Source organism: Macaca mulatta, chromosome 5 (assembly GCF_049350105.2).
Source record: "Macaca mulatta isolate MMU2019108-1 chromosome 5, T2T-MMU8v2.0, whole genome shotgun sequence".
Classification (NCBI taxonomy): domain Eukaryota; kingdom Metazoa; phylum Chordata; class Mammalia; order Primates; family Cercopithecidae; genus Macaca; species Macaca mulatta.
This window is the reverse complement of record NC_133410.1, coordinates 9564682-9588346: the sequence shown is the minus strand read 5'-3', so window position 1 is coordinate 9588346 and position 23665 is coordinate 9564682. Positions and strand designations below refer to the sequence as shown.

Genomic DNA, 23665 nt, shown 5'->3' with positions numbered 1-23665 from the left:
TCAGCCCAGAAGCGGCGGGAACACAGTGGGAGGGGCGAGGAGCTGCAGTCATCAGGAACCCTCGGATTCCACGCCAGCCTGGGGAGGGAGCAAATTGGAATGTAAAAACAAAACATTACATTCCCGATTCTCGGAAGCACAGGGCGGACTGGAGCCAGGGTGCCCAGGTGAGCGCCGGGCTGCACCGCCTGCCGGCGCCGGGGTAGAGCTCTACACCGGGAGCTGAGCCAGCCGGGCGCGCAGCGACGCTGCAGGCCGCGGGCGGTACTGCAGCGCAGCGCAGCGCGGCCCGGCGCCTCTCGAGGCTCTAACGGGCGCGCATGCCCAGCGCGCCGCTCGTGGCCCCTCCAGCCTCACTGCGCGCTTCCGCGGCAGCCGCGGAGGCCGAGCTGAGTGTGCGCGGCGGGGATAGCTGAAGGATGGGGCCTGTGCCGCAGGGCGGGAAAGGGTGGCTGGGACGTGGTCCCCGCCTTAGCCACGCCCTAGCGCCTGACACCCTCCTCCACGAAAGGTTGCTCCAGTTACTCCTGTTTTGCAGTTGAGAAGACATCTCAGAGACTGGCAGTAACTTGGCCAAGGCCACACAGCTGGAAGGATGGCAAATGAGTTAGGGATTCGGACTCTACATCTTCAACCTCCTGCACCCCAGGACTGTGAGGCGAGGTAAGCTTGAGAACCGGGGCTGTCTTATCGGAGCTTGGGGGGCCTTTATCCTTCCTTTACAGATGTGCAAACCTCCTTTCTAGTAGCTCAAGGAAGTTACTAGAAACTTCTGAAATGTTTTAAAAGAAAGAAAAAGCGACTTTCTGGGATCTCCTGTCCATTCATAAAGCCTTGAAGGGTCTGAGATTGACGTGTCTGTGCTCCGACCTGGGTGTTAGAGACCTGGCTCGTTTCCAACGGACAGTGCTGTTTTTGTCAAGTCATATAATATTCGGGAGTGCTAGAGGCCAGAGAGAATATAAAACTGGGTAATGAAGCATGAGGGAAGTTCAGAGCAAGAGAAAGGATGATCATGGAAAGCTCGCGGAGGCCTTCCTCTGAGCCCCAAGCTCCCCACTGGCAGAATTCGATGAAGGGCTCTCTAAGATCACGCTTTGTAGGCGCCTAGAATTATCTAAATCCACACTGCCTTTCCTTTTCTTCCTCAAAAGCACCCACCTCAGGGCCTTTGTACATGCTCCCCTCTCCCCCATTCTCTGTCTTCTTGTGGCAGCTTTCCTACTCATGGCTTACAGCTCATCTCCCAAGTCCTGGTCATTTCATCTGTAAGGCTTGCGGTCCGGAAATGCATGTTCCCTGAGGGCTGAGCCTTACCCTGTTCCTCATTCCTCTAGCCTGAGCACTAGCCTGTGCCTGCACTGAAAGAGCATTCAATACATAGTTTTTGTTTTGTTTTGGATACAGAGTCTTGCTCTGTTGCCCAGGCTGGAATGCAGTGGCTCGTTCTTGGCTTACTACAACCTCCATCTCCTGGGTTCAAGCAATTCTCCTGCCACAGCCTCCCGAGTAGCTGGGATTATAGGCACCTGCCACCACGCTCAGTTAATTTTTGTATTTTTAGTAGAGGCGGGGTTTCACCTTGTTGGCCAGGCTGGTCTTGAACTCCTGATCTCAGGTGATCCACCCGCCTTGGCCTCCCAAAGTGCTGGGATTACAGGCATGAGCTACCGCGCCTGGCCAAATACATGTTTTGTTTAATGAATGAGTGAATGAATGAATGTTGGCTCCCAAATCTTATACTCAGTGACTGGTTCACGTCTTCCCTCTTCTCTCCGACATTAGGTAGTCATAACTAGGAGGGTGCATTGGTTTCTTAGGGTGGCTGTACCAAACAAACATGTATTGTCTTACAGTTCTGTCAGCTTAGAAGTCTGAAATCAAGATGTCCGCAGGGCCTTGCTCCCTCTGAATCCTCTAGAGGAGGCCTTCCTGCCTCTTCCATCTTCCGACAACCATTGGCTTGTGGCTGTATACTCCAATCTCTGCCTCTGTCCATGGCTTCTTCTCCCTGTGTGTCTCCGTGTCTTCCCATGGCATTTTCCTCTCTGTGTCTCTTCTTATAAGGACACCATTCACATTGGATAAGGGCTCACCCTAATGACCTTGTCTTACATCTGTAAAGACCCTGTTTCCAAATAAGGTCACATCTGTAAGTTGGGGGTGGGGGATATTAGCGCTTCAACGTATTTTTCTGGGAAACAATTCAACTCGTGACAGAAGTGATCCATGGAATTTAGGCAAACTAAGCTGGGGGTGGGGAAGAAGACAATGAAGGGCAGACATAAGTGTAGGGAATGTGTGACGATTCACATTTGCAAGCATCAGAAGACTTTTGGGGACATCAACCTTAAAGGTTTCTGCTGAAGTAGTTTCTGTCTTTCCTTGACCCTTTTTCAGGCTGTAAACATCCCATTTCCAGACTCTCCACAAAGCATTTCATCTCCCTGAATCTGGGCTACTGAAGAGTAAGTTAACACTCACTTCTATCTGCCAGGGACTGTGGTAAGTCCTGACTTGCTTTCTCTTGTTTAATGTTGACAACCCCCTTGGGAGGAAGGACCTATTGTACACTGAATTTTACATGAGAAACTGAGGTTCGGACAGGCTCATAACTTCTGTGTGCCCGAACGGGGATTCATAACCAGTTCTAACTTGAGAGAAACTCCCAGGAGACCCGTAGGTACCTTGCATCAATTCTGTGTGACTTAAGAGGGCAGAACTGTGATGCCATGAGTAGAAGTTATAAGGAGAGGCAACAATTTGGGCTACAGTTTAGGAACATTTTCTCTAATGTTTAGACCTCAAATTCTCCAGTACTTAGAATTAATAGTTTTTCCTGATGTGGCTCTTTTTGCCACTAGAGATTTTCAGGCAGTGGCTGCTAGTTTGGATTCCCAATGCCCTTCCCAACTTGACCCTACTCTTGAGGAATACTTTGAACTCTCTGGCATATTGCCTCTGATAGGAGCTATCTGCACATAAATGTGTTTTTCTGAGAAGAGGTCCCTTAGCTTCTCTGAGCCCTAGGAGATAGAAAACCAGGAGCCTAGCAGCTCCCTGATCAGGACCGGGGTTAGGAGCACCGCAGCCTAAGGCAGGAAGAAGGATTTGCTCTCTGGGCTGCTATTTCTTCTGCTCGGCTCCTGATATTTCAGTGGCGAAGGTTTTGGCCAGCGGCTGGACTTGTGGCTGAGCCTGTCTTCCTCAACTCTGCTTCTCCATGGGGTACTACTGCCCAGCCCCACATCTCCTCTGTGCAGCATACTGGCTGCTGTCCGTGCACGCCGACCTCTGGCCGCCAACAGGAAGGTGATGAAAACCAGCCTTGCCCGCCCCCCCCCGCCCGCTTCCAGAGCTTTGAAATAAACTTTAGCTGTTCATCCCGAAGAAACTGTACTTCCCAGTGACGCTGCTCCCGTGCCTCAACCAGCCCCTGCTGGAGAGCAGTTTCACTTTGTGGGGAGTCACTGATTATGCGGGACCTGGCAATATGGTCCTCTTTCCTCTTAGCGGCTCTATTCTAAATATGTCTTCCTTCCAGATCGTAGATGCAGGTGTATCTAGAGGGCATTTGGTTTGCCCAAAATAGCACTTAAGTCCACGAGGCAGGAAAGAAACTCTGGCATTAAATGAGCTCACACCGTCTCCAAACTCCCAGTCATTGTCCCCTCTGACCCTCACAACGCCCAACTGCTAGAGGAGGCTTTGCGCCTCACATCCGACCTTCCTCATCTTCAGAAATGAAGACACTGAGACAGGTCAGGGGACTTTCTCTCCATGGTCCAGTAGCTAAGACGTAAAGGAGTCGGGAGAGTCAGGATTTGTACCCAGGACTTCAAGGCCATCTCTTTCACTGAAGCTCTCCAAGAAGGATGAGTTTGGAGGCTGAGGACCTGAGCTCCTTTTCTCTCGCTTTCACTCACCCGCTGCAAGGCTGCAGGTTCCCTGGGGGCAGGCGCCAAGGCCGCCCCCGGCGGGACCCGGTACCAGGCAGGCGCCCCGGGATGGCGGACTGGGCCAGGACCGAAGCCGAATCCTTCTTTTGCAGAGGAGGCTCTGAGCCTGCAGCATGGCTAAGTGTGGACCTCGCTCGCTACCCTGCGAACGTGTTGGGTCAAGCTGTAAGCCCAGAAGTGGGGCTGAGCCGGGTCTGAGGCTTCCCGCTCTGGACAGCTTAGAAGCCCGGCGGGGGCGGGCGCAGCCTTAGAGACCTCAGGCGCCGGCCTCGCTGGAGCCGGGCCGCCGCTTCACACTGCGCACGCGCGGGGCTTGCGCGGGCTCCGCCCCCCGGGTAGGGACCTACAGCGGGCGCGGCGCCGGAGGTCTGCGGCCGGCGGTGTAGACGCCCCTTTGCCGGGACCTGGCACCCGAATCCGGCCTGCTGGGTAAGTAGCTGAGCGGGAGGGCAAGGGCCCCTGGATCCGCGTGTACGTGACCGAAGCGCCGGCTGCGGCCGGGTCGTGGGGCCGCGCGGGGCGGGGGCCTGACGGGGCCGGGCCGGGGCGGGTCGCGCGGCCACGGCCCCGCGTGCCCACGCTGCGAGCTGGCGTCGTGGCGAGCCGCACCGGGAAGGCCAAACGCGGGCTCTGGCTGGTGGGCGTGGGGCACTGGCTGGGGTGGGGGCCCGGGCCGCGGCTTGGCGCGTGTTGAGCAGGGACGCGGGCCCGGCCTGGGGTCGGGGTCCGGCCCGGCGCCCCCAGCTCGCCTTTGTGCGCCTCGACCCCGCGGACTCACCCGACGCACTAGGGCGACCGGGGCGGGGTGGCGGCATCCCGCGGGGCAGTTGGTGTGGTGCCGCTGGCCCAGCCTGCGCTCCCCGCCCCCAGCGTTATGAAGGATGCCTCCTCCGAGGGCTCCTACCGTCCGCGCCAAGCAGGAAGTGTCGTCAGGAGGCCATTTTTAAAGCCTCCTGCGGGCCTCCGAGCTGAGCATTGACGGTTTTGGTTTTCTTCGGTTGGAAGAATCCCGGCCTTCCCTCGCGGCGAGCGGGCCCTTCTGGGAGACGACGATGAGCCCGCTGCACCTGGCCTCGTCCTCTGAGCGCCCAGGCTTAGGCGCGCTCGCCTCGGATGCTGCTTGCCATCGGGGGAGCGTGCCGACAATAAACTCCAACACCAGCCTGGCATTGTCTTTCCTTGAGAGGGTCTCAGGGGTGGGCTCGTCCATCGAGATTCTGCGCATCTTTTGCCGGGGGGGTGAGGACTTAGGAGGTTGAGTGAGAAGATACAGTGAAGGTTTGAATTGTTCCAAATGCTGATGTCATTGTGGGACCTCCCCATCCCGGCGTGCCCGTCTTATCTTGGTGTCTTTGGGGTTTGGGGCTCTATAAAGCCAAGAAATTTCAGGGTTCAAAAGAATGAAAGTTTCTCAACCAGAAAGGAAAAGCCAAAAGAGCGAACGGGAGAAAACACTTAAGTCTTTGTAAGTTGTCTAATGTATCCCGTTAAAATACCTCTGACTTTAAAAATTGGAATAATGAACGATTTGTCAACGTAACATTAAAAAAAAATGAACTACTGAACATTATGTCCTATTTAAAAGTAGATATCTACGTAGCTAAAATCTAATGTTGTGTTAGAATCCTTAAACCATCCTAAGTTTAGACTTGAAATCACCAAGAGTTAAGGCAAACTGGGTCTCCAGAAGCTTGCAGTACTCTTCTACAGTAGAGCAGAGACTGAAGATGGTAATGCATCTCTTTCTCTCTCTCGAGTCACATAGAGCAGAGTTCAGCCCAGCCTGTGATGTCAGTACACATCCAAGGGTTCAGGAAATATTGTTTTAGAAACCAATGTTATATACTGTTGTCTCTTTGAGTAGGATACAAATAGTTCTTTTTTAAAATTGTGTAATACTGATATCTTTAACCTAGGATGCAATTCTTAAAAATTACTTTCATCTTGGATCACATTTAGCCTTGAAAAATAACACTTTTGTATGTAGACAGTTTTGTTATGCTGATAACATTCATTGCAAATGCAATTTGAAAAGAGCAGACAAAGGATGGCATTACTTTGTTTATTGGAACTCCTTTCTGATGTACTATGCCCAATCTGAAGATTTTAAAAATGCAAAATGGCAATTTTAAAAAATCCATTGAGATCTCTAGAGATTTATTTGCCTTTAAGTAAGGGGATCGGGGCCAGTTTTTGTGCAAAAGGAAGAACAAAGAACATTTTATTTTTGTCTCTGTGAAGGCTGCTCTTTCATTAGTTCACTCATTCTTTCAACCAATACGAACCTTACTGAGTGCCTGCCTTGGCCAAACCCTTTGCTATTGATGATGATAAACAAGATCCTTACCAGGGAGGGTTTTCCCAATTTTGATTGTTCTCAAACCGCCTGTTGTCTACTCCTTTTTCTTTGTTATGCAAACCCAGCTAACTGCAATTTCCAGGATTCATCCTTGGAGTGAAAGCAGCTACAGATCAGCCAGTCTAAACATTGTCATCATGGGGTGAGGGTGGGGAGGCATCAAAATCAACTAGGGAGAATTTTCAACCATATGCCTGAGCCCCACCCCAGGAAATGGTAACCTGATTTGCTAGGTTGCATGTGAGTCCTGGGAATCCTTTTTAAGTTCCGTGGGTGACTTTGCCATACACCCCTGCTTGAGAACCACTTCTGGGGCTCATTCCCCTTATCTTCAGCACTCTCTGAGAAACCAAGGCTATGCCTGTCCAGGACTTAAACCCAAGTGTTTGGCTTCTGTTGCAGGCCTCTTTGTGCAGCCTTGCTGACCCCCAGGGTTCTGATGTAGAAGCCTACACCAGGGCCTGAGGTTGTGAAACTCATGGCACTCCACGCCTGAGAAGAGAAGGCCTGAAAGAGAAGGAAGAGCCCATGGGACTTGCCACATTTTTTACTTGTATCTGCAACTCCAAGGCTCCAGGCAGGAAGTAAGAACAGTGCTGAAGTGGCAGCAGATACTGTCTATGGCTTCATTTCACAGCTTCACACAGCAGGGTAGCAGAAAACAAAGAATGTAAGACTGGACACACTTGCTGCTGTTCACCAACTCTGATCTTCAAAAAGCCATATAACTTCAGCAGACGTGTTATCAGGGAAGAAGCAGATAATTGAAGGCTGGCTTTGAGAAGTTTCGAGGTAACATAGGAACCTGCTTATGCAGGCAGTCTTTCCATCTGACTTGGGCCAAGGGCCAGGGTGCTCCGGGATTGACAAGCAGCCAGCCACTGGGAGAGTACTCTAATCAGATCATTGATAGAACATTCACTACTCTACTTATCATACCCATTTACTTCTCTCCATCTTCTGTTAGACTCCTTAAAAACGGCAGCCCACAGCAGGTGTGGGGATAAAACAGTCCTGGGCAGTGCTCATTGTACTCACACTATGCCAGGCACTGTGCCAGGAACATCCAAATTTCTAAGAATCTGCAAAGTAGATACCTCATTATACACTTTACAGAGAGCATCATTGGTGTTTCCAAGGTCACAGGGCTACGCAAGGGTGGAACCCTGAGTCTGCTTGTCCCATTACAGCCCCGGGGTGGTGGCCTCACCCCACCTCCAGGCACCCACAAGAATATAAAATCTTGTACAAGGATGTCGATATTATTCTTGCCATTCCCAAGTGCACGTGCACCTGTAATGCCAGGTGGTTTGCAGCCTTGGCTGCATAGCTGCATGTGAGAATTACCTGGGAAGCTTTTAAAAATCCCAGTATCCCCACCTCTTCCCCAATTACAGTGGAGTCTTGGGGGTGGTGGGGGACATCATTTTTGAAGCTTCCAAGTAATTCTGGTGTGCAGTGGGGTGATCAGTTGTCCCAGGGACCTCCTCTAAAAAAATAAGTTTAATATCCCGGGCACATGACAGGCCAATTGCCCTAATGCAGTGAGGGTTAAGAACTACTGGTTTAATGGAAGATATTTTTTTCTGTGCTTGATTATACTGTTTTATTAAACTCTGAATCCATTTTTTTCTGCACATTTTTAAGGCAAAAAGGAAATCCCTTTTTGATTTCTTTTTTGAAATAAACACGTCTCATTTTTAGCACCTTTAGAGACCTGGAGTCATTTGGTGTGCTTCATGACATAAAATTTTGTAATATTCCTTGTAATACTACCTTATTTTTACCATATGTATTTTTAATGCTTACAAGAGCACATTTGCTCTTTCACATTTTTTTTTCACATACAAAGTTGAAGTTTTAAACATTACGCACTCTAATACTGGCTGTATTCTTTTTTAGAAAGATTTTTTTCTTAAAATGTTAAGAAAAAGCCTATAGTATCATTTCCTTTGTTTTCTGATATAGACTTAGTTGATGTGCACAGCAGTGTCAAGTCAATCTCTAGAATATTCCGTGTAGACAGGGTGGGGAGAAGACCCTCACTTCCTGCCGACTAATGAACTCATGTTGATATAGACTTTTGCCTCATCAGATTCATTTGTTAAGCTAAGCAGTATCTGCTTCTCTGGACATTATTGAATTCTTCTACCTGTGAGGGCATCTTAAAAAAATATACTGACTGATTTCTTAACGAAACATCTACTCTTTGCCAAGCATAAAGTTACCTCCCACTTGCATACACCCTTTTCTCATTTATCCTCACATCAACTGTATAAATGAGAAATATTCTCAGTTTATGAGTGAGAACATTCAGGCTCAGATAGGTTAACAAGTTTGAAATCATGTGCTAGTAAACCAGACACCTAGGTTTTGAACCTTGTTCTTGATGTCCCAAGGTCGTTATTCTCTACTGTGTTACACTCAGCTGCTTTCACCTGGAAAGCAGAGGAATCGGGCTGTCTCCTGCAGCCTTCTTGGTCCATTCTGCTGCCCAAGCAGTACACTTGGTTTCAGATGGAAATCTAGGATCCCAAGGATGGTACATTTGTCAGCAGCATTTGGAAGTATTTTTCATCATCAAGATGGCAATCAATTTGCAATTCAGTCATCTCATTGCAAGGTAGTTTGACAAAAAGGTTATGACACTTAATGGATTTTTTCCCCCTTTTAAATCTGTTCACTCAGCACTTCGCTTCTGATTCATATTAGTGGTCTGAAAAAGCTCTTTCTGAGGCAACAGTTTCTTCCTCAATATCATCCTACTGGGGAAATGTTGGCAGTTGATGTCTAATTTTGAAATTTTTTTTTCCTGATTAATTTTAAGTGTTTACTGGGCACTTTGGGGTAGAATTGTTTTAAAATTTTGGTTACTGGGAAAGCTAGACAAGCCTTTGCTATGGTGAAAGAGACAGAAGGAATATAGATACAATTTGTAAGTGGTTATGCCATTGGGCTTAATGCTTTGCATACATATCTAGTTTGCATCTCCTGATCGCCCTTTAAGTTTGCTGATGGTAAAGCATTATTCCTTGCTTGTCAATGCACAGAGAAAAATTATTTGCCGAAGGACCCTGCAAATAAGGGACAGGATCAGAGATGGAACCGTAAACCTTTCCACCCATTCCATTGTGATCTTCATAGGTACAGCAGCTATACCCTGCCCCAGCAATGAGTATGGTAGAGGCTACATTCAAAGGAGGACTCTGGGGTCAGAATTCCTGAAAAGAGCTGCTTAAGTCTGCTTCTCCATCCGAAAACGATGCAGGCACAGTCAGCTAACACTGAGCTTGCTGGGCATCTCATGAACAGAAATGTATGTGGTGGTCCATGTAGCATGTATGCGATATAACTGGCCACCTTTTCACATTAACACTTATCACAGAAACACATTCATTTGCTACAGGGATATTTCACAGTTTGGCTGAACTTTGAGAGAAGTGGGTGAGGAAAAGGTAGTTTAGTAACTAGTTTATATATAAACCTATATTGTAGTGAGTACTCTTGTAGTTGGAGCATCTTTTCTATGGTGATTATAAATGGCTGTTAGCCCCTTTGCACTGAAGCTAGGTGGCTGGTTTTGCCACAGAGGTAAATTATCTTTTGGGCTGTATAACCAGACAAATAAGATTAAAATATAAAGTGAGATTCAGGGCATGTTCTGAGTAGAGCAGTTAATTAGGCAGCTAAGAAAATTGTATTTTAGCCCCTCTGACTATGTGATTGGTATTTTTTTAAATTAAAAATGGAAAATAATATTTTTAACAGCTTATGATATGTCAGTAATTTAATCCTCCCAGTAGCTCTGTGGGGTAGGTATGTACTGTTTCTGTCTCATTTTACAGGTGAGGAATCAAAACAGTTTGCATACCCAGGTCATATATCTAGAAAGTGATAGAGCTGGGATTTTAAACCTTATAATCTGATTCCTGAATCTCTAGCTTTAAACACTGTGTTACAACTTATTTCTCTTCTAATTCTATTGAGCATTAGATGTTTCCAATATTTAGAAGTCAAATACTTCATTTTTAATAGGAACTTACACAGTCTTTTATGTTTTTTTATAGTCCACAATGTTACTGATCTGGATTCTTCCAAACTCGATACTTTGTTTTTATGTCTCCATAAGAAGTTTTTAAGAAAACAGGGCAAGTGAGCTCAAAATCAAAAGAAAACCCACCAACAGTGAATGCATTCAGGGCTATTTTCAGGTCTTTCCTTTGAAGAAAGATAAGACTCAGTCCAGAGAGCACATCTGTGACACACTGTGCCACTCGCCTTTGGTGCGTGGCAGTCATCTTTGGCTCATGCTGTATATCATTCTACATTAGAAAACTCACTGTATGTTGCTAAATAATTTTTTGAAAACAGGCAAATAAATAAATGGGCATCTTATTTATTGTGCCATAAAATTAATGATACTATTTTCTGTTTTTGAGTGCTTTCCTAAGCCATCTGAAAGTCTTAAGATGTCAAATGCAGAGGCTTTTTAACAGATGTTGAGAGTTTTCAGGGTAGGCAAACACTGACCCTGCTGTTTATAATAGTGATTTATTGAGTACCCTTTCAGTTCCAGCATACCCATGCACAGCTTTGTCTCCAGGGTCTTTTGTACTCGTTGGTCATCCACCCCCAGGGCCATAACTTGCCAAGATGACTCAGCTTCACAGGTGTGTGTACTTGGATGTGAACCATGGAGTACGTTGTGTGGAAGGGATGGGCTGAGAGCCTTTTATATAGATAGGCTTGCTGTCCCTCAGGAGCGTCCCTGTATAAATACCAACATCGGAGCCATCTTCATTCTTCATGCGGCTCTGTCCATTTATCTTTGTCTTAGAGTATTACATCTTAGACGCATATTCCCCTGTCACTAGACACACAGGTTACAAAGGCGAAAGAGAACTCCCATCTACTTGTTACGAAGAAATCTCACATCTTTTTCACTTGCACAGAGGGATGTGGCAATGTAGTAACATTGCATTCTTTTGAGCATAGTTTAGAAGCCAAGAAGATACTTTCAAACAGGTGACATATTCCAGTTACGGCCCAGATGTCCTGCCTTCCCCATCGCACTGCATTTGCTAATAATCGTGGCTGCATGCTTCATATTGGCACTTGCTCCTATGGATTCTTAATTCAAAATAACTGCTGAGAAAATTTTGCAGAGGCCTCTCCAAGAGGACTCTGCCTTCCTCATGCATTCTGGTTGGCTTGGTGTATTCTCTGGGGACTTTCCTTGGCTGGGATGCTCTCCATTCCTTGCTGATGGACATGATCTTACTGCCCAGTCTGTCTCAGATTTTCAAGTATTCAGTTTTAGAATCAGTGATACCTCCCCACCCCCAACTTTTGAAGGGACGTAGAGAGAAAAATGGCAAAGTGCCTTCTGTGATTTTTGAAGACTCCTGGGGGCTGAGCAAGAGGCTGAAACACTGAAAATGAGCCAGTGGAATCCTGGTTTGGATAATTGTTCAAATAGAGGAATCTTGTCACATGACTTAGTTGAGAATTTCTTAGGGCTAATATAGAGGGTGTTATGTTGAAATAGTTGGTAAGCAAATTGTGGCAGGCAGGTTTCTTTCTCACACTCACACTAGTATTATGAGACTGGTAGGTCAAAGCATAAACGTAGATACCAACTTGTATGCAAATCTTTTGAACAGAATTGAGAAGTGAGGATGAGAGATGTGCAGATTGGTAACTGGTTGGTCAAGAGGAATTAAGTTTATTTTTGTTGCTTCAGAGTCAAGGCAGAACAAGGAAATTTATAGGAAAGCTGATTTCTCTTTCATTTAAGGGTAAATTGTTGGTAATGAGAACTATGTGAAAATAAAATTGGCTGCCTGTAGAGGGAAATGGTTTTTTGTTTATGGCAATATTAAACTATCAGCTGCATGGTCAGTTGCAGAAGATGTTTTAAGGATTTAAATATTCTCAGAAGCTTCAACCAGTAATTTGGAATGCTGGCTTTTCATCAGGATTACCTAGGGTGCCTTTACAAGCCACAAAAATCTCTTTTCCTTCCTTCTCTCCTGAGACTTAGATTCACTCACTTTTAGATGAAGCCTGGGAAATTGTCCATTTTTGCTCTGATTCTGAGGCTTTTCCAGGTTGAGAACTGCTGGATCAGATCCCCCTTATCACCAGTCTTAAGCCTCTTCATTCCTTAGGCTTTGGTTTTCTTGGGTTCTGGCTGCTGCTGCAGTTTTTCTGTTTTACCTGGATACCAATGCTGACATGACTATGTTGATGATAGTAGCATTCTTTAGATGATAAAGTATGTGATTTTGAGGATCAGCAGTGTCAGACTGGGCATAGAAGTCATGGGCCTGTTTTTAATAGATGAATAAGAGATGCAGGTGAGTTCCTGCTTGAGGTCGCTTGATGAGCAGCAGAAATCCTGGGAGTTACTTCGTCTTCCTTCACTAAAGCCTCTGCAAATTTGGAAATTAAAGTGTGTGCCAGCTTCTCATAAAGACTCCTGAAAGTGGTGTTGTCTCTACCAGAAATGCAGTGTAATGTGAAAGGCCTTATCTTTGGCCATGTATTGTTTGCCAGCTTGAGGCATTCATGTGTCCTGTCCAAAATCATGATCCCCTTACACAGGTATGTGTGTTTCAACATTGAGGGGATAGATGTTTCTCCAACCCCCCACTGCAACCCTGCAGGTCTCCATCTGCTTGATGTCTTAAGTGTTGTATGCATACTTAAGATAGGGCAAGTCTGATTGAGGGCCTGATTTCATGCTGGAAACTGCTTTTGAAGAAGGTGACTGTCTTTGGCAAAAGTAGAGTAGGAAAAGACAACACTGCCAAAGAAAATACAGCTTATCATCAGATATGGTATGTTACTTTGGTGCTTTCCAAAGGGCAGGTTTTACACCAGATCTGAGTGCATTACTGTTGTATCTCTTGAGCCCTATGGAGGGGCTTTTTCACTCCCCCACGTCGGTCTTTCAGACTACCTTTATATGGCTCTTGACCTGTTAGCACTGTGCCAGAAGGAAGCTACCTGTGTTGCTACCCATCATTGTCATTGAACAAACACTGACTGAGTCCCTCTTGCCTCTTGACACTGGGAGAAGGACTCGAAACACTCTAGCGTTCTTATATTCTAGCATTCTAATCATCATAGTGGCTCTGGGAGGGATTGGATAATTGTTCCTAAGTCTAGTTGCCAGATGAAAAACTGAGGTTCAGAAGATCTAAGTGATTATCTTAAGTCATGAAAGAAAGGCTTTTAGCAGATTCCAAACTAGAACGGATTTTGTTACGCTCCTAGTTCGGCATATTCTGGGAAAATAAGTGTCTTTAAAAAGATTGTATAAAGGAGTCACTCTGGCCAGTGCCTGTAATCCCAGCACTTTGGGAGGCTGAGGCAGGCGGATCACCTGAGGTCAGGGGTTCAAGACCAGCCTGGCCAGCATGGAGAAACCCTGTCTATACTAAAAATACAAAATTAGCTGGGCGTAGTGGCACAAGCCTATAATCCCAGCTACTCGGGAGGCTGAGGCAGGAGAATCGCTTGAACCTTGCAGGCGGAGGTTGCGGTGAGCCAAGATTGCACCATTGCACTCCAGCCTGGGCAACAAGAGCAAAACACTGTCTCAAAAAAAAAAAAAAAAAGGTCACTCTGTGTATATTGGAGTGCTTACGTGCTCTAGAAAACATTTGTCACCTCTTGTGTCCCAGGCCAGGCCATCCGTGATCTCCTTTCTGCCCCAGCCTCTCCCCTGCCATGTCCGTACAATACTGGGTTATTGTCTTTCCTGGAACATGTCTTCTGTTCCCCATTCCCCTTGCTGTTCCTCACGAGCAGCAGGTCCACTTCCCCCAGATCTTTGCCTTTTCTCTGCTGGAAACACCCCTTTTCCACCAGCCACTGCTTACTGTGGTTGCCCCCAGGTCTCTGCTCAGACATGAACTTAGCATGAGGCCTTTTCTGACTGTCCTCACCTCCACACCCAGCCCTGCAACCTCATCACCGTGACCTTCCTTGTCCTGTTGGCCTTGCTTTATGGTATTTCTTTTCTCAAGTATCTTACCACAATTGGCAAATATGTAATCTGTTTCCCCCTCTGCAGTGTATGTATCACCAGGATAGGGACTGATTTGCTTTCATTCACTGCCTTACAGCACTTTTGAATAATGCCCAGCACATAGTAGATTCCCAATAAGATGTTGCAGCAGGCTTGCTATCATTGTCAGTATTATGGGCTTCTTACCACTCATGAAAGCAAATTAAGTGTGTGAGTGAGAGAGTTGGTATTCAAGCTGGTAATCTATAATGTTGAAACAAATGTGAACCACTTGATAACTAACTTGTTCAAAAACTGAACTGACAGTGTCCTGTATGACATTTTTGTGAAGCTAATATGAAATTATACCTATGAAAGATGTGCTGACACTTGAAAATGACTTTCACTGATCAAAGGCTGTCCTGAATGGCTGCTGTGATGTGCTTGCTCCTGGTATACCTGTGTTCATTGATGATTTGGCTAAAATGGTAATTTATAGGGGGCTGAGTTTGAAAATGGTTTCAATTTAGGCTTACTTGCCAACTGTGTTGTGTTCTTGTTATAACATGTGTCTAAAATCGTATGTTGAGATTTACCATAAAATGTCCAAGGTCATTAAAATATAGATAAGTTTGTTAATAGCTTAGCCAAACTCTTATATTAATCATGCTTTATAATTTTGTTTTCCTTTAGTGTTACCTGGAATGTCAGAGAGCTGAAAGCAGTCATATTTTGGGATCATGCACCTACTGTGACAGTGTATAAAAAAAGATAATTAAGTATGCACCCAAGAAGTAGCTGCTCCCCTACCCATCACAAACTGTATAGAAGGATATCTCCTAAGGATTTTATCATGTGAAAACTTTCTGAATTTTAGTTGGCTGTTTTTAGAAATGCAGATAAGATGAAGGATATTGGACAGCAGCTATACACTACACACTTGAAGGGTGGACATAATTCCTTGACCATGTCACCCAAACAGCCTGATGCTAATGGAACACCTCGCCCAGATAGACAAGAAGCACAAACCCTTTTGTATCAAGGCTCAGAGGCAGAGGCTGCCATGATGACCACTGCTACATGTGCAAAGTGCAAAAGTGTTCACAAGATCTCTCTTCAAGATTTGCAGAAGGGTACAGGGAAGGACGGTATATATGTCTGCTTCCAGTGCAGCCTCGGTGCAGCTCCTCCCAATTTTCATTTTGTGAGCAATAATCCCAGTGCTACTCATGTTGGAAATAAAACTGAAAACTTCTCAAGTCCTGTCAGTAACAAATTTAAGGTAAGGAACTTTAAGCCAGGCAAATACTATTGTGATAAATGTCGATTTTCCACAAAGGACCCGTTGCAGTACAAAAAGCACACCCTTCAACACGAGGAGATTAAATTCATTTGTTCTCACTGCAGCTACATTTCGTATACGAAAGGAGAGTTTCAGAGGCATTTGGTGAAACACACAGGCATATTTCCTTATCAGTGTGAGTATTGTGACTATGGTGCTATTAGAAATGATTATATTGTCAAACACACAAAGAGAGTACATGAAAGGGCAGGTGCGAAACGGCCAGTCAAAGCTGTTGCCAAGCTGGAGCCAAAAAGAACCGGAACTTCAAAACAAAACCCAGAGCTTCTAAAAGCTTCCAGTCCACGGACTGCATTTCAAAATAAGTGGTCAGATCAACTGTCAGGTTTCTCTCTCCATGCAAATAAAGACAAAATGCACAATATCATGTTGTTACCTGAACCAAAGGAATACCAAAAAGATGTAGTTTGTATTCCAAATAAAATGACCCTGTCCGAGCCAAATGAAGTCAACCTATTTGAGAACAAAAATGTTGAAGTAGAAGTGTTATCCCCTGCTAAAGAACCTGTTCAGCCAGGTATGCCATTGACAGTTGTTGCACCAGCAGAACTAGTTGTTCCTGCAAACTGTTTAGCCCAGTTGATAGACGTGAAGGTTGTCAATGGTACACAGCAGCTTGTTCTGAAACTGTTTCCGCTGGAAGAAAATAATTGCCTTGAAGCTGGAAGGGGTAATGGAGGTGATTCTGAACGTATGGTGAATGAGAAGAGTTCAAATGAACAAGAAAAAATACTTTCTGCAGAAAAAACAAAGTCACTGACAGTTGACAGGAATGTTGGAAAACTCGTAGGCATTGATAGTTTCCAACCTTCAGTTCAGAAACAGCTTAAAAATGTGAAATGGGTAAGGTCTTACGATTTTATTATGCCAAGTTCTAGTGTGCACAACAATGGAAAATCCTTCATTAATTCGGAAACAATTGAGGATTTTCAGAAAAAAAATAATTTGTATCCACATAGAACTGCTTTTCCTTCCGTTGCCTTAAAAGGTCATTCTCTAGCATCTGTATTTAAAAACAGTGTTTTACGTAGTCTTGGAGCTGCATCAAACCCTTTTCCATATAAAGCTGCTGTTTGTTTTGCTGAAAATGGACGAAATTTACACAGTAACTCACAGCAGTTACTCCCTTTTGCTGCATCACCTGCAACCTTTTCCTTCTCTGGACAAAAGGGCTTATTGCCTATAAGTGAAAATGACTTGGAATCTACAAGTAAAATCAGTATTCCTGTAAAAATGGTTTCCTCTAATAGAAAGCAGGAAGATAACCAGACAGAGGAACACAAGGCAGTTTCAACTGTAGGCCAGATTTCCTCTCAACATAAGAGTGAGTATTTACATATAAACATAACTGGAGAAGATAGATCTCAACAGCCTGGGGATAAGCCTTTGGAATTAAAGAATTCTGAAAGGACTAACAACACTAATGATGGCCCAGTCATCTCATCAGTATTTTCTCTGAGCTCTGGATCTGAAAATGTCCCCGAGGGCATTAAGTGGAATAGCTCAACGTCTAAAATAAAGTCAATTGAACTGTTGCGCAGAAAAATAGCTCAGTTAATTGAGTCCTGTGGCAAGCCTTCATCTTTGGCTTCAAATAGTGCACATCGTCGCTCTGTAGGACAGGCATCAAAGGGAACTTCAAAAGCTACCTCTGAAGGTATTCAAGAAATCAACGTGTCAGTCACTGGCCCTGGCCATCCCACAGGTACTCCTCAGAAACCTCCGGATGATGGTGGTGTTACTGGTAATGGACAGCTTACTCATCAACAAATATATCCACACTTTGCAGATGGCAGTAATAGGAAAACTAAAAGCAGAGTGGCCAGGAAGGCTCATGTTGCCACACCAGTGTTAATCCCCAAAGGGGCTGTGTTGAGGGTTCTTAATTCCTCTGAGGATGCCCACATCATAGAGGCTACATGTGAAGCACCTGTCAGCATACCTTGCAGTGAAACACAGTTAATAAAACCAGTTCCATTTTGCCCTGTGAAACAGGCAGACTCAGAGCCTTTAAGAAGTGAAAGCGGGCCAATAGATATGTCCCAAAATATTGAGACACCTCTGCGCCCTAAACTGAGAAAAGAGAGTGCAGTCTGTAGCACCATCCATAAAAAAACTGGCCTCTTGCATGGACAGCAAGGAAGCAGTGAATTAAGTAAGCAAGGGAGACTGCTTTCCAGAAGTCTTTCTATAAGTAGAAATAAAACCAAACAAGTACATTTATCCAAGAAGAAAAACAAAATTCAGGCTGAACCCAGCCACTGTCTCAAGGATCCTTCAATTTTTCAGGTTGCAAGGCAACTTCGACTGATAGCAGCTAAGCCAGATCAGTTGATTAAGTGTCCCCGTCGGAACCAGCCAGTCATTGTGTTAAACCACCCTGATGTGGACTCACCAGAAGTGACCAATGTGATGAAGGTAATAAATAAATACAAAGGCAATGTCCTCAAAGTTGTTTTATCAGAGAGGACTAGGTGTCAGCTAGGCATCAGACGGCATCATGTACGCCTGACCTACCAGAATGCAGAAGAAGCCAGTCAAATTAAAAGGCAAATGATGTTGAAAATGAAACTCAAAAAAGTTCATAAAAACAACTACCAGGTAGTGGATTCCTTGCCTGATGATTCTGCACAGTGTGTATTTAAGTGCTGGTTTTGTGGGCGGCTGTATGAAGACCAGGAAGAGTGGATGAGTCATGGCCAACGGCATTTGATAGAAGCAACTAGAGATTGGGATGTTCTTTCCTCCAAGGGCAAATAAGTAAACAGTTACTCTTTAAAGCAAGTTATTTTTTAGTTTATTCTGGTTTGGAGTCCCTCCACCAAGATTCAGTAGAAGAAATACAGACTGTAGAAATGAGAGGACTGCTAATTGTTCAGAACTGTAGGAATATTGGGAGCCAGGAGTCTGAACCTGAAATATGTGATTGGACCCCAGAATGTATTTGAAGGCTCTGAAATTGTACACACAAATTGGTACATACACATTTTTCTGGAGAGCCTGTGAAACTGAACAGATTTTCAGTGGGATCTGAGACTTTTCTTTGTTTAGCACCCCATTTTCTAAGTACATACACACACAGATGTTTAATAATCCATTCAGAGGGGCAGATTGAGAATGTTTTACACATTTTCTTCATATAAATGCTACAGAAAAACCTTTGTTTTGGTGTGCACATCCATTTTGTTTTTGCTTTAACTTGTGCTCTGAGTATTTGGTGCACAATGGAAATTGTATTTTCTACTTTACTGGCTTCAATTTGGTTATAGAGAAATGGCCATTCTTTTACTCCCTCCCTGGTTTTGTAATACTCCCGAGTGTTCTGTATAGCACAAAGAGTTTTGCTTTTATTGGCCATTTTAAATAATGTTTTCAACTGCTTGCCTGGATTTACTCCTTTCACTGCAAGTGTTAGATAACATTTTCAAATGTTTAGCTTTTGCTTTCTTTAAAATACATTGCTTTATGACATATGGGAAGGGAACGTACCTTTTTGCAAAGACAAAAAAAGATTACAAAAGGAAAATACCTAAAACTGTTTTCTCTTTGCCCTTACCATTCCCAGAAACATAAGTGACCAATTTAAAATGCTAGGGAACAGGCTTATAACATAGCTAAAACTTGCAAACAGAGTTCAAGGTAGGCTTATAAAGTTGTGAAAGGGGTTTCATATGCCTTTTAGTTTTCATTTGGGATTCATCCAGAGACCGTGGGTGGATGCTGTCTGTTCTCGCTTCTTGATCCCTTTGATTCATGGACACTCTCCTCCCTTTGTCATTTCTTCTGAACAGGGCCTCCTGTGGACTAGCACAACTTCCTTGCCCACTGTTTCTTCCCTTCTGTGCCTTTGAGACCCCTTAAGGTTTTCCCTCATGAAATTACTAGAAAATGGCAGGAATTAACAAAATGGAGACCTCCCACTGTTTTTGCTAAAGTTACAGGAACATGATCCCTATTTTTCATTGATAGTAATGCTCTGTTTCTAATTTGTCTTAACCACATTCATGCTTACCCTGCTGCTCAGCTGTCTCAGGGAAGCAACTCCGGGAACACTGCTTCCACTCCGTTCTCTACCAACAGATGTCAGGACTGTCACTTGTCTACACAACACATTTGTGTTCTTTAGAAAAGGCCCGCCCCCTGCACAAGCACAGCCTCTTGGGCAGATAGATGGCTTGGTAAAAGCTTAAGACATGATTCTAGTCTTCACTTTCCTGTGCAGCTGGGCACTGACCTTCAGGTAGACCACAGATGGCACAACCGTGAGGCAGCCCCAACTTGCATTTCCCTCCTTCCAGGGGCTATTAACTGCCTTAGGCGATTTGTGGGGTGCAGTGAATGAAGGGTTGTCACACCTGAAAAAGACACCAATGATTTCTTATTGGGTAGTCGATTGGAGACTTTTTTTTTTTTTTTTTTCACATGGGAAAGTCTTAGATTCCAGTAGATGGAATTTCAATCCTTTGCAGTTTGTTCTCATTACAGGTAATCAACATTTCTTTTGTATAATTCAATACATGATCAAGTCAATTAGTTATTTTTTATTGAAATTTAAAACTTGCATTTTTATATATGTGTGTGTGTACACATAAAAATATTTTTTACCATATGAAAATTGCAGTAGCTAGTTTTCTGATTTCCTATTTTATAACAATACATGGGCTGGAAAAATGTAGAACGTTTTTATATTCTAGAAATTTATTTTGGAAGTACATTTTTATAAGGGTCTAATCTCACTTTCAGAAAATGAAAGCACAGGAATGATGGGGTCTGGTTTATATGAACAAGTGAGTGGAAACCCCTGTGGATCATTTTATTATTGCATTTAGTCCCTGTGCATTTTTATTTGGTGCTTTTTAGGAAGTAGATCTTTAGTACCATTTCACTACGTAAAGGAGAGCATTCGAAGTTTTATCCATGTTATATATTGTACTCCTGTGGCATGAAAAGTAGCTCCCGAGATACGGAGAGGAGAGGAGTGAGGAAGAAAAGGCTGTGATTTTTTGGGGTTTTTTTTTTTCCTACTTTTTTTTCTCTCCTATTCCTCACCACACAGTGCTTTTTCCTGAAAAGCTGGACTGAGAATTGGCCTTGAATCAGGTCAGAGTGTTAACTGTCAACATGAAGTATTTGCACTTTGCAGCATCAACTGTTTTTCAGGCATTAGCTAAAAACACAACTTGCATACTTTGACAGAGCTTAATTGCGTGAGTAGAATATGTAGCAAAGCTTTTTAGGATTTTCAGAACTAGAATACCTTTTAAGGAATTAAAAGGGTTTCTGGAAGTCAAAAATGGGAAAGCAAAAAGTAGCTGTCCTCCCTAAATAAAGAGCTTTAGAAAATAGCTTAACCTGTAGGTACATGTTATGAAATAAACATTTCTAACAAGGGAGTAAGGGCAGACCTGTGTTGAGTATTTGCGTGTGTTCTTAACTTTGAAGGACCTCCAATCACTACATTTTGTTAATACTACCAATAAAATCATTTTAAACTTATTTTTAAAGTAGGTTTTCTTACTTTGGGGGACCCAAAAGTGAGAGATTGTTATATTTAGGATATAGACAAATAGAGTAAAAGTTAAAAAAACAACAACAAAAAACCTTACTCAAAGTATACTCTAATAGACTATATTATATTCAGTTTTTTTAATCCCCAGTCCGGAACATCTTGTAAGCCATCATTAAGGGCCACCTGCTGTCTGTTGAACTACACTGAACACCATATATTGTCTCTCAAGCTCCATCCCAATTTCTTTAGGACATGTTATATAATCCATCCCAGAAAATGAAGATGTGATGCTGCTCGGCCTTTGGAATAATTTTTAAATCTGTAAATGTCTATATGAGCAGAAACAAAACATTGTGTAACATGTTAGAAGCATTATTGTAATTCCTGTGTTAACAGTTTGTGTGTCTGCTGCTCTGGTTTTGAAACATGTTTGTATATAGATATTGGAGTTGGCATACATTTTGTTAAATAAAGCAACATTTTCTTTGCCCTTTGATTTCAAACGTTATGCAGGTGACTTGTTTATTACATAGCCTATTTGTATTATACATTTCTGAGTCAAAGGCAAGACATCATTCTACATAACAGGTGTTTTGAATTCTACCAGGGTAGGTTTTGAATTAGATGCAATGATGGGATGGTTAACCTTGCAGACCCTAATATGAGGCCAGGTCATGTTTTTGTTTTGTTTTGCTTGCAAATTCACAAGAGGTGCTGGTTTGGACAGTAGTGGCAATTTTCCTGTTGTGGACAGTGGCCTCAGCAGAGAATGTATGTGGGCCTTTAGCCTGCCTTCCATGTCTTGGGTAGAAGAGTTCCCAATCAGTGATAAGCCCCTAGACCACATGAGTGTACTTGCACTATTGATGTCATCTCTCTAAATGATCTCTTGCACCCAAGTCCACATATGTTTGCGTTGCAAGAGTATGAGGATATTTAAAGAGGCTCTTAATTTCCTCATCTCACTCCCAGGGCCCAAGGAGTCATAAGGGAAAGGAAGAAAATTGGACTTGTGACAAATATTGGCAGATTGAGAAAAAGGGAGGTGAGTTGCTTAAGTTCAGCAATTTGATCAGTTTATTTTCTGAGTTAAAATGAGTCATCATCTTTGAATCCTACAGGATCGTTAACTGTCACCTTTGACAGTAGTTATTTAGGGGAGAGTGAAGGTCAAATAAGGCAGCAGGAAACTGAAGGGGCTCTGTATTATGCATAGAGTACCAGGGGTAGCTGTAGTGTGGTGAGTCAAATAGGAAACATGAGGGGAAATTGACTTCAAGCGTGTAAAGCTAGGAAGTGGCCGTCACTAATGTACACTGTTATAGAAAACATATTAAAACTGAAGCTCAGGAGAATTAATAACACCTGATTGACCAGGTTTACATGGTGCCCTTTCATTTCAAATATTACGAGCCTTCATTTATCACATTACTTCATTTAGAAAATAGCTTAACTTGAATGTGCATGTCATGAAATTAATACATTTCTAACAACGAGGGAGTAGGGGCAGAACTGTGTTGCGTATTTGTGTGTCCTCACCTTAATTTTGAAGGACCTCCAATTACTACATTTTTTTGTTGTTTGTTTTTGAGACGGAGTTTCACTCTTGTTGCCCAGGCTGGAGTGCAATGGCAGGATCTTGGCTCACCACAACCTCCGCCTCCTGGGTTCAAGCGATTCTCCTGCTTCAGTCTCCTGAGTAGCTGGGATTACAGGCATGTGCCACCATGCCCAGCTAATTTTGTATTTTTAGTAGAGACAGGGTTTCTCCATGTTGGTCAGGCTGGTCCCAAACTCCCGACCTCAGGTGATTGGCCCACCTTGGCCTCCCAAAGTGCTGGGATTACAGGCGTCAGCCATGGCGCCCAGCCTATATTTTATTAATAAATGACAGGATAAATGAAGTAATGTGTAGGATAGTGTTTTGGCAGGAGCACCTTAGTACCCCCTAGTATCTGCAAAGCCCTCTCCTTTGTACTATGTAGTCATTTGTTCCCACAGCTACACAGTATGAGTTGCTTTGTAAGGTTTGCACATCCATCAGACTGCTGGGATGAGATGCCATGCTAAGGATCTAGACTTAGTCTAGAGTCTTGCTGTCCAATAGAAACATAATGTGAGCCAATTTGTAGCCACATTTTAAGAGTAAAAAGAACAGATGAAATTAAACATTTAATTTGTCGCAATACATCTAGAATATTCTTTATCTTCAATCAGCAAAATATTTACTGCAACATTACACACACACTTTAAAAAAAAAAACAAGTTTCAGAAATCTGGTATGTATTTTACATATACAGCATGTTTCAAGTTTAATGCTAAATTTTCAGTTATTGTAATCAAAAGTAACCCTACCAAAACCCTGAAGTTTTTAATGGAAAGATATTTTACACCGCTTCAATTTTAAAATTATAGTTCCTCAGCCACCCTAGCCACATTCCAAGCATTCACATGCCTA

The 23665-nt window shown here is 43.8% G+C and overlaps 1 protein-coding gene across 5 annotated transcripts; it reads left to right on the top strand.

Moving 5' to 3' along the window:
* Positions 1-326: 326 nt before the first annotated feature.
* On the top strand, positions 327-21710 carry ZNF518B (zinc finger protein 518B). Of its 5 annotated transcripts, XM_028848130.2 has the most exons (4): positions 353-663; positions 2401-2505; positions 6721-7110; positions 15029-21710. In XM_028848130.2, the coding sequence occupies exon 4, from the start codon at positions 15240-15242 to the stop codon at positions 18456-18458; it is 3219 nt and encodes a 1072-aa protein (XP_028703963.2). In that variant the 5' UTR covers positions 353-663; positions 2401-2505; positions 6721-7110; positions 15029-15239; the 3' UTR covers positions 18459-21710.
* Positions 21711-23665: the final 1955 nt, after the last annotated feature.

Bases quoted from the DNA above. Each gene is read 5' to 3' on its own strand.
- ZNF518B (XM_015137998.3), top strand. From the start codon at position 15,240: ATGAAGGATATTGGACAGCAGCTATACACTACACACTTGAAGGGTGGA.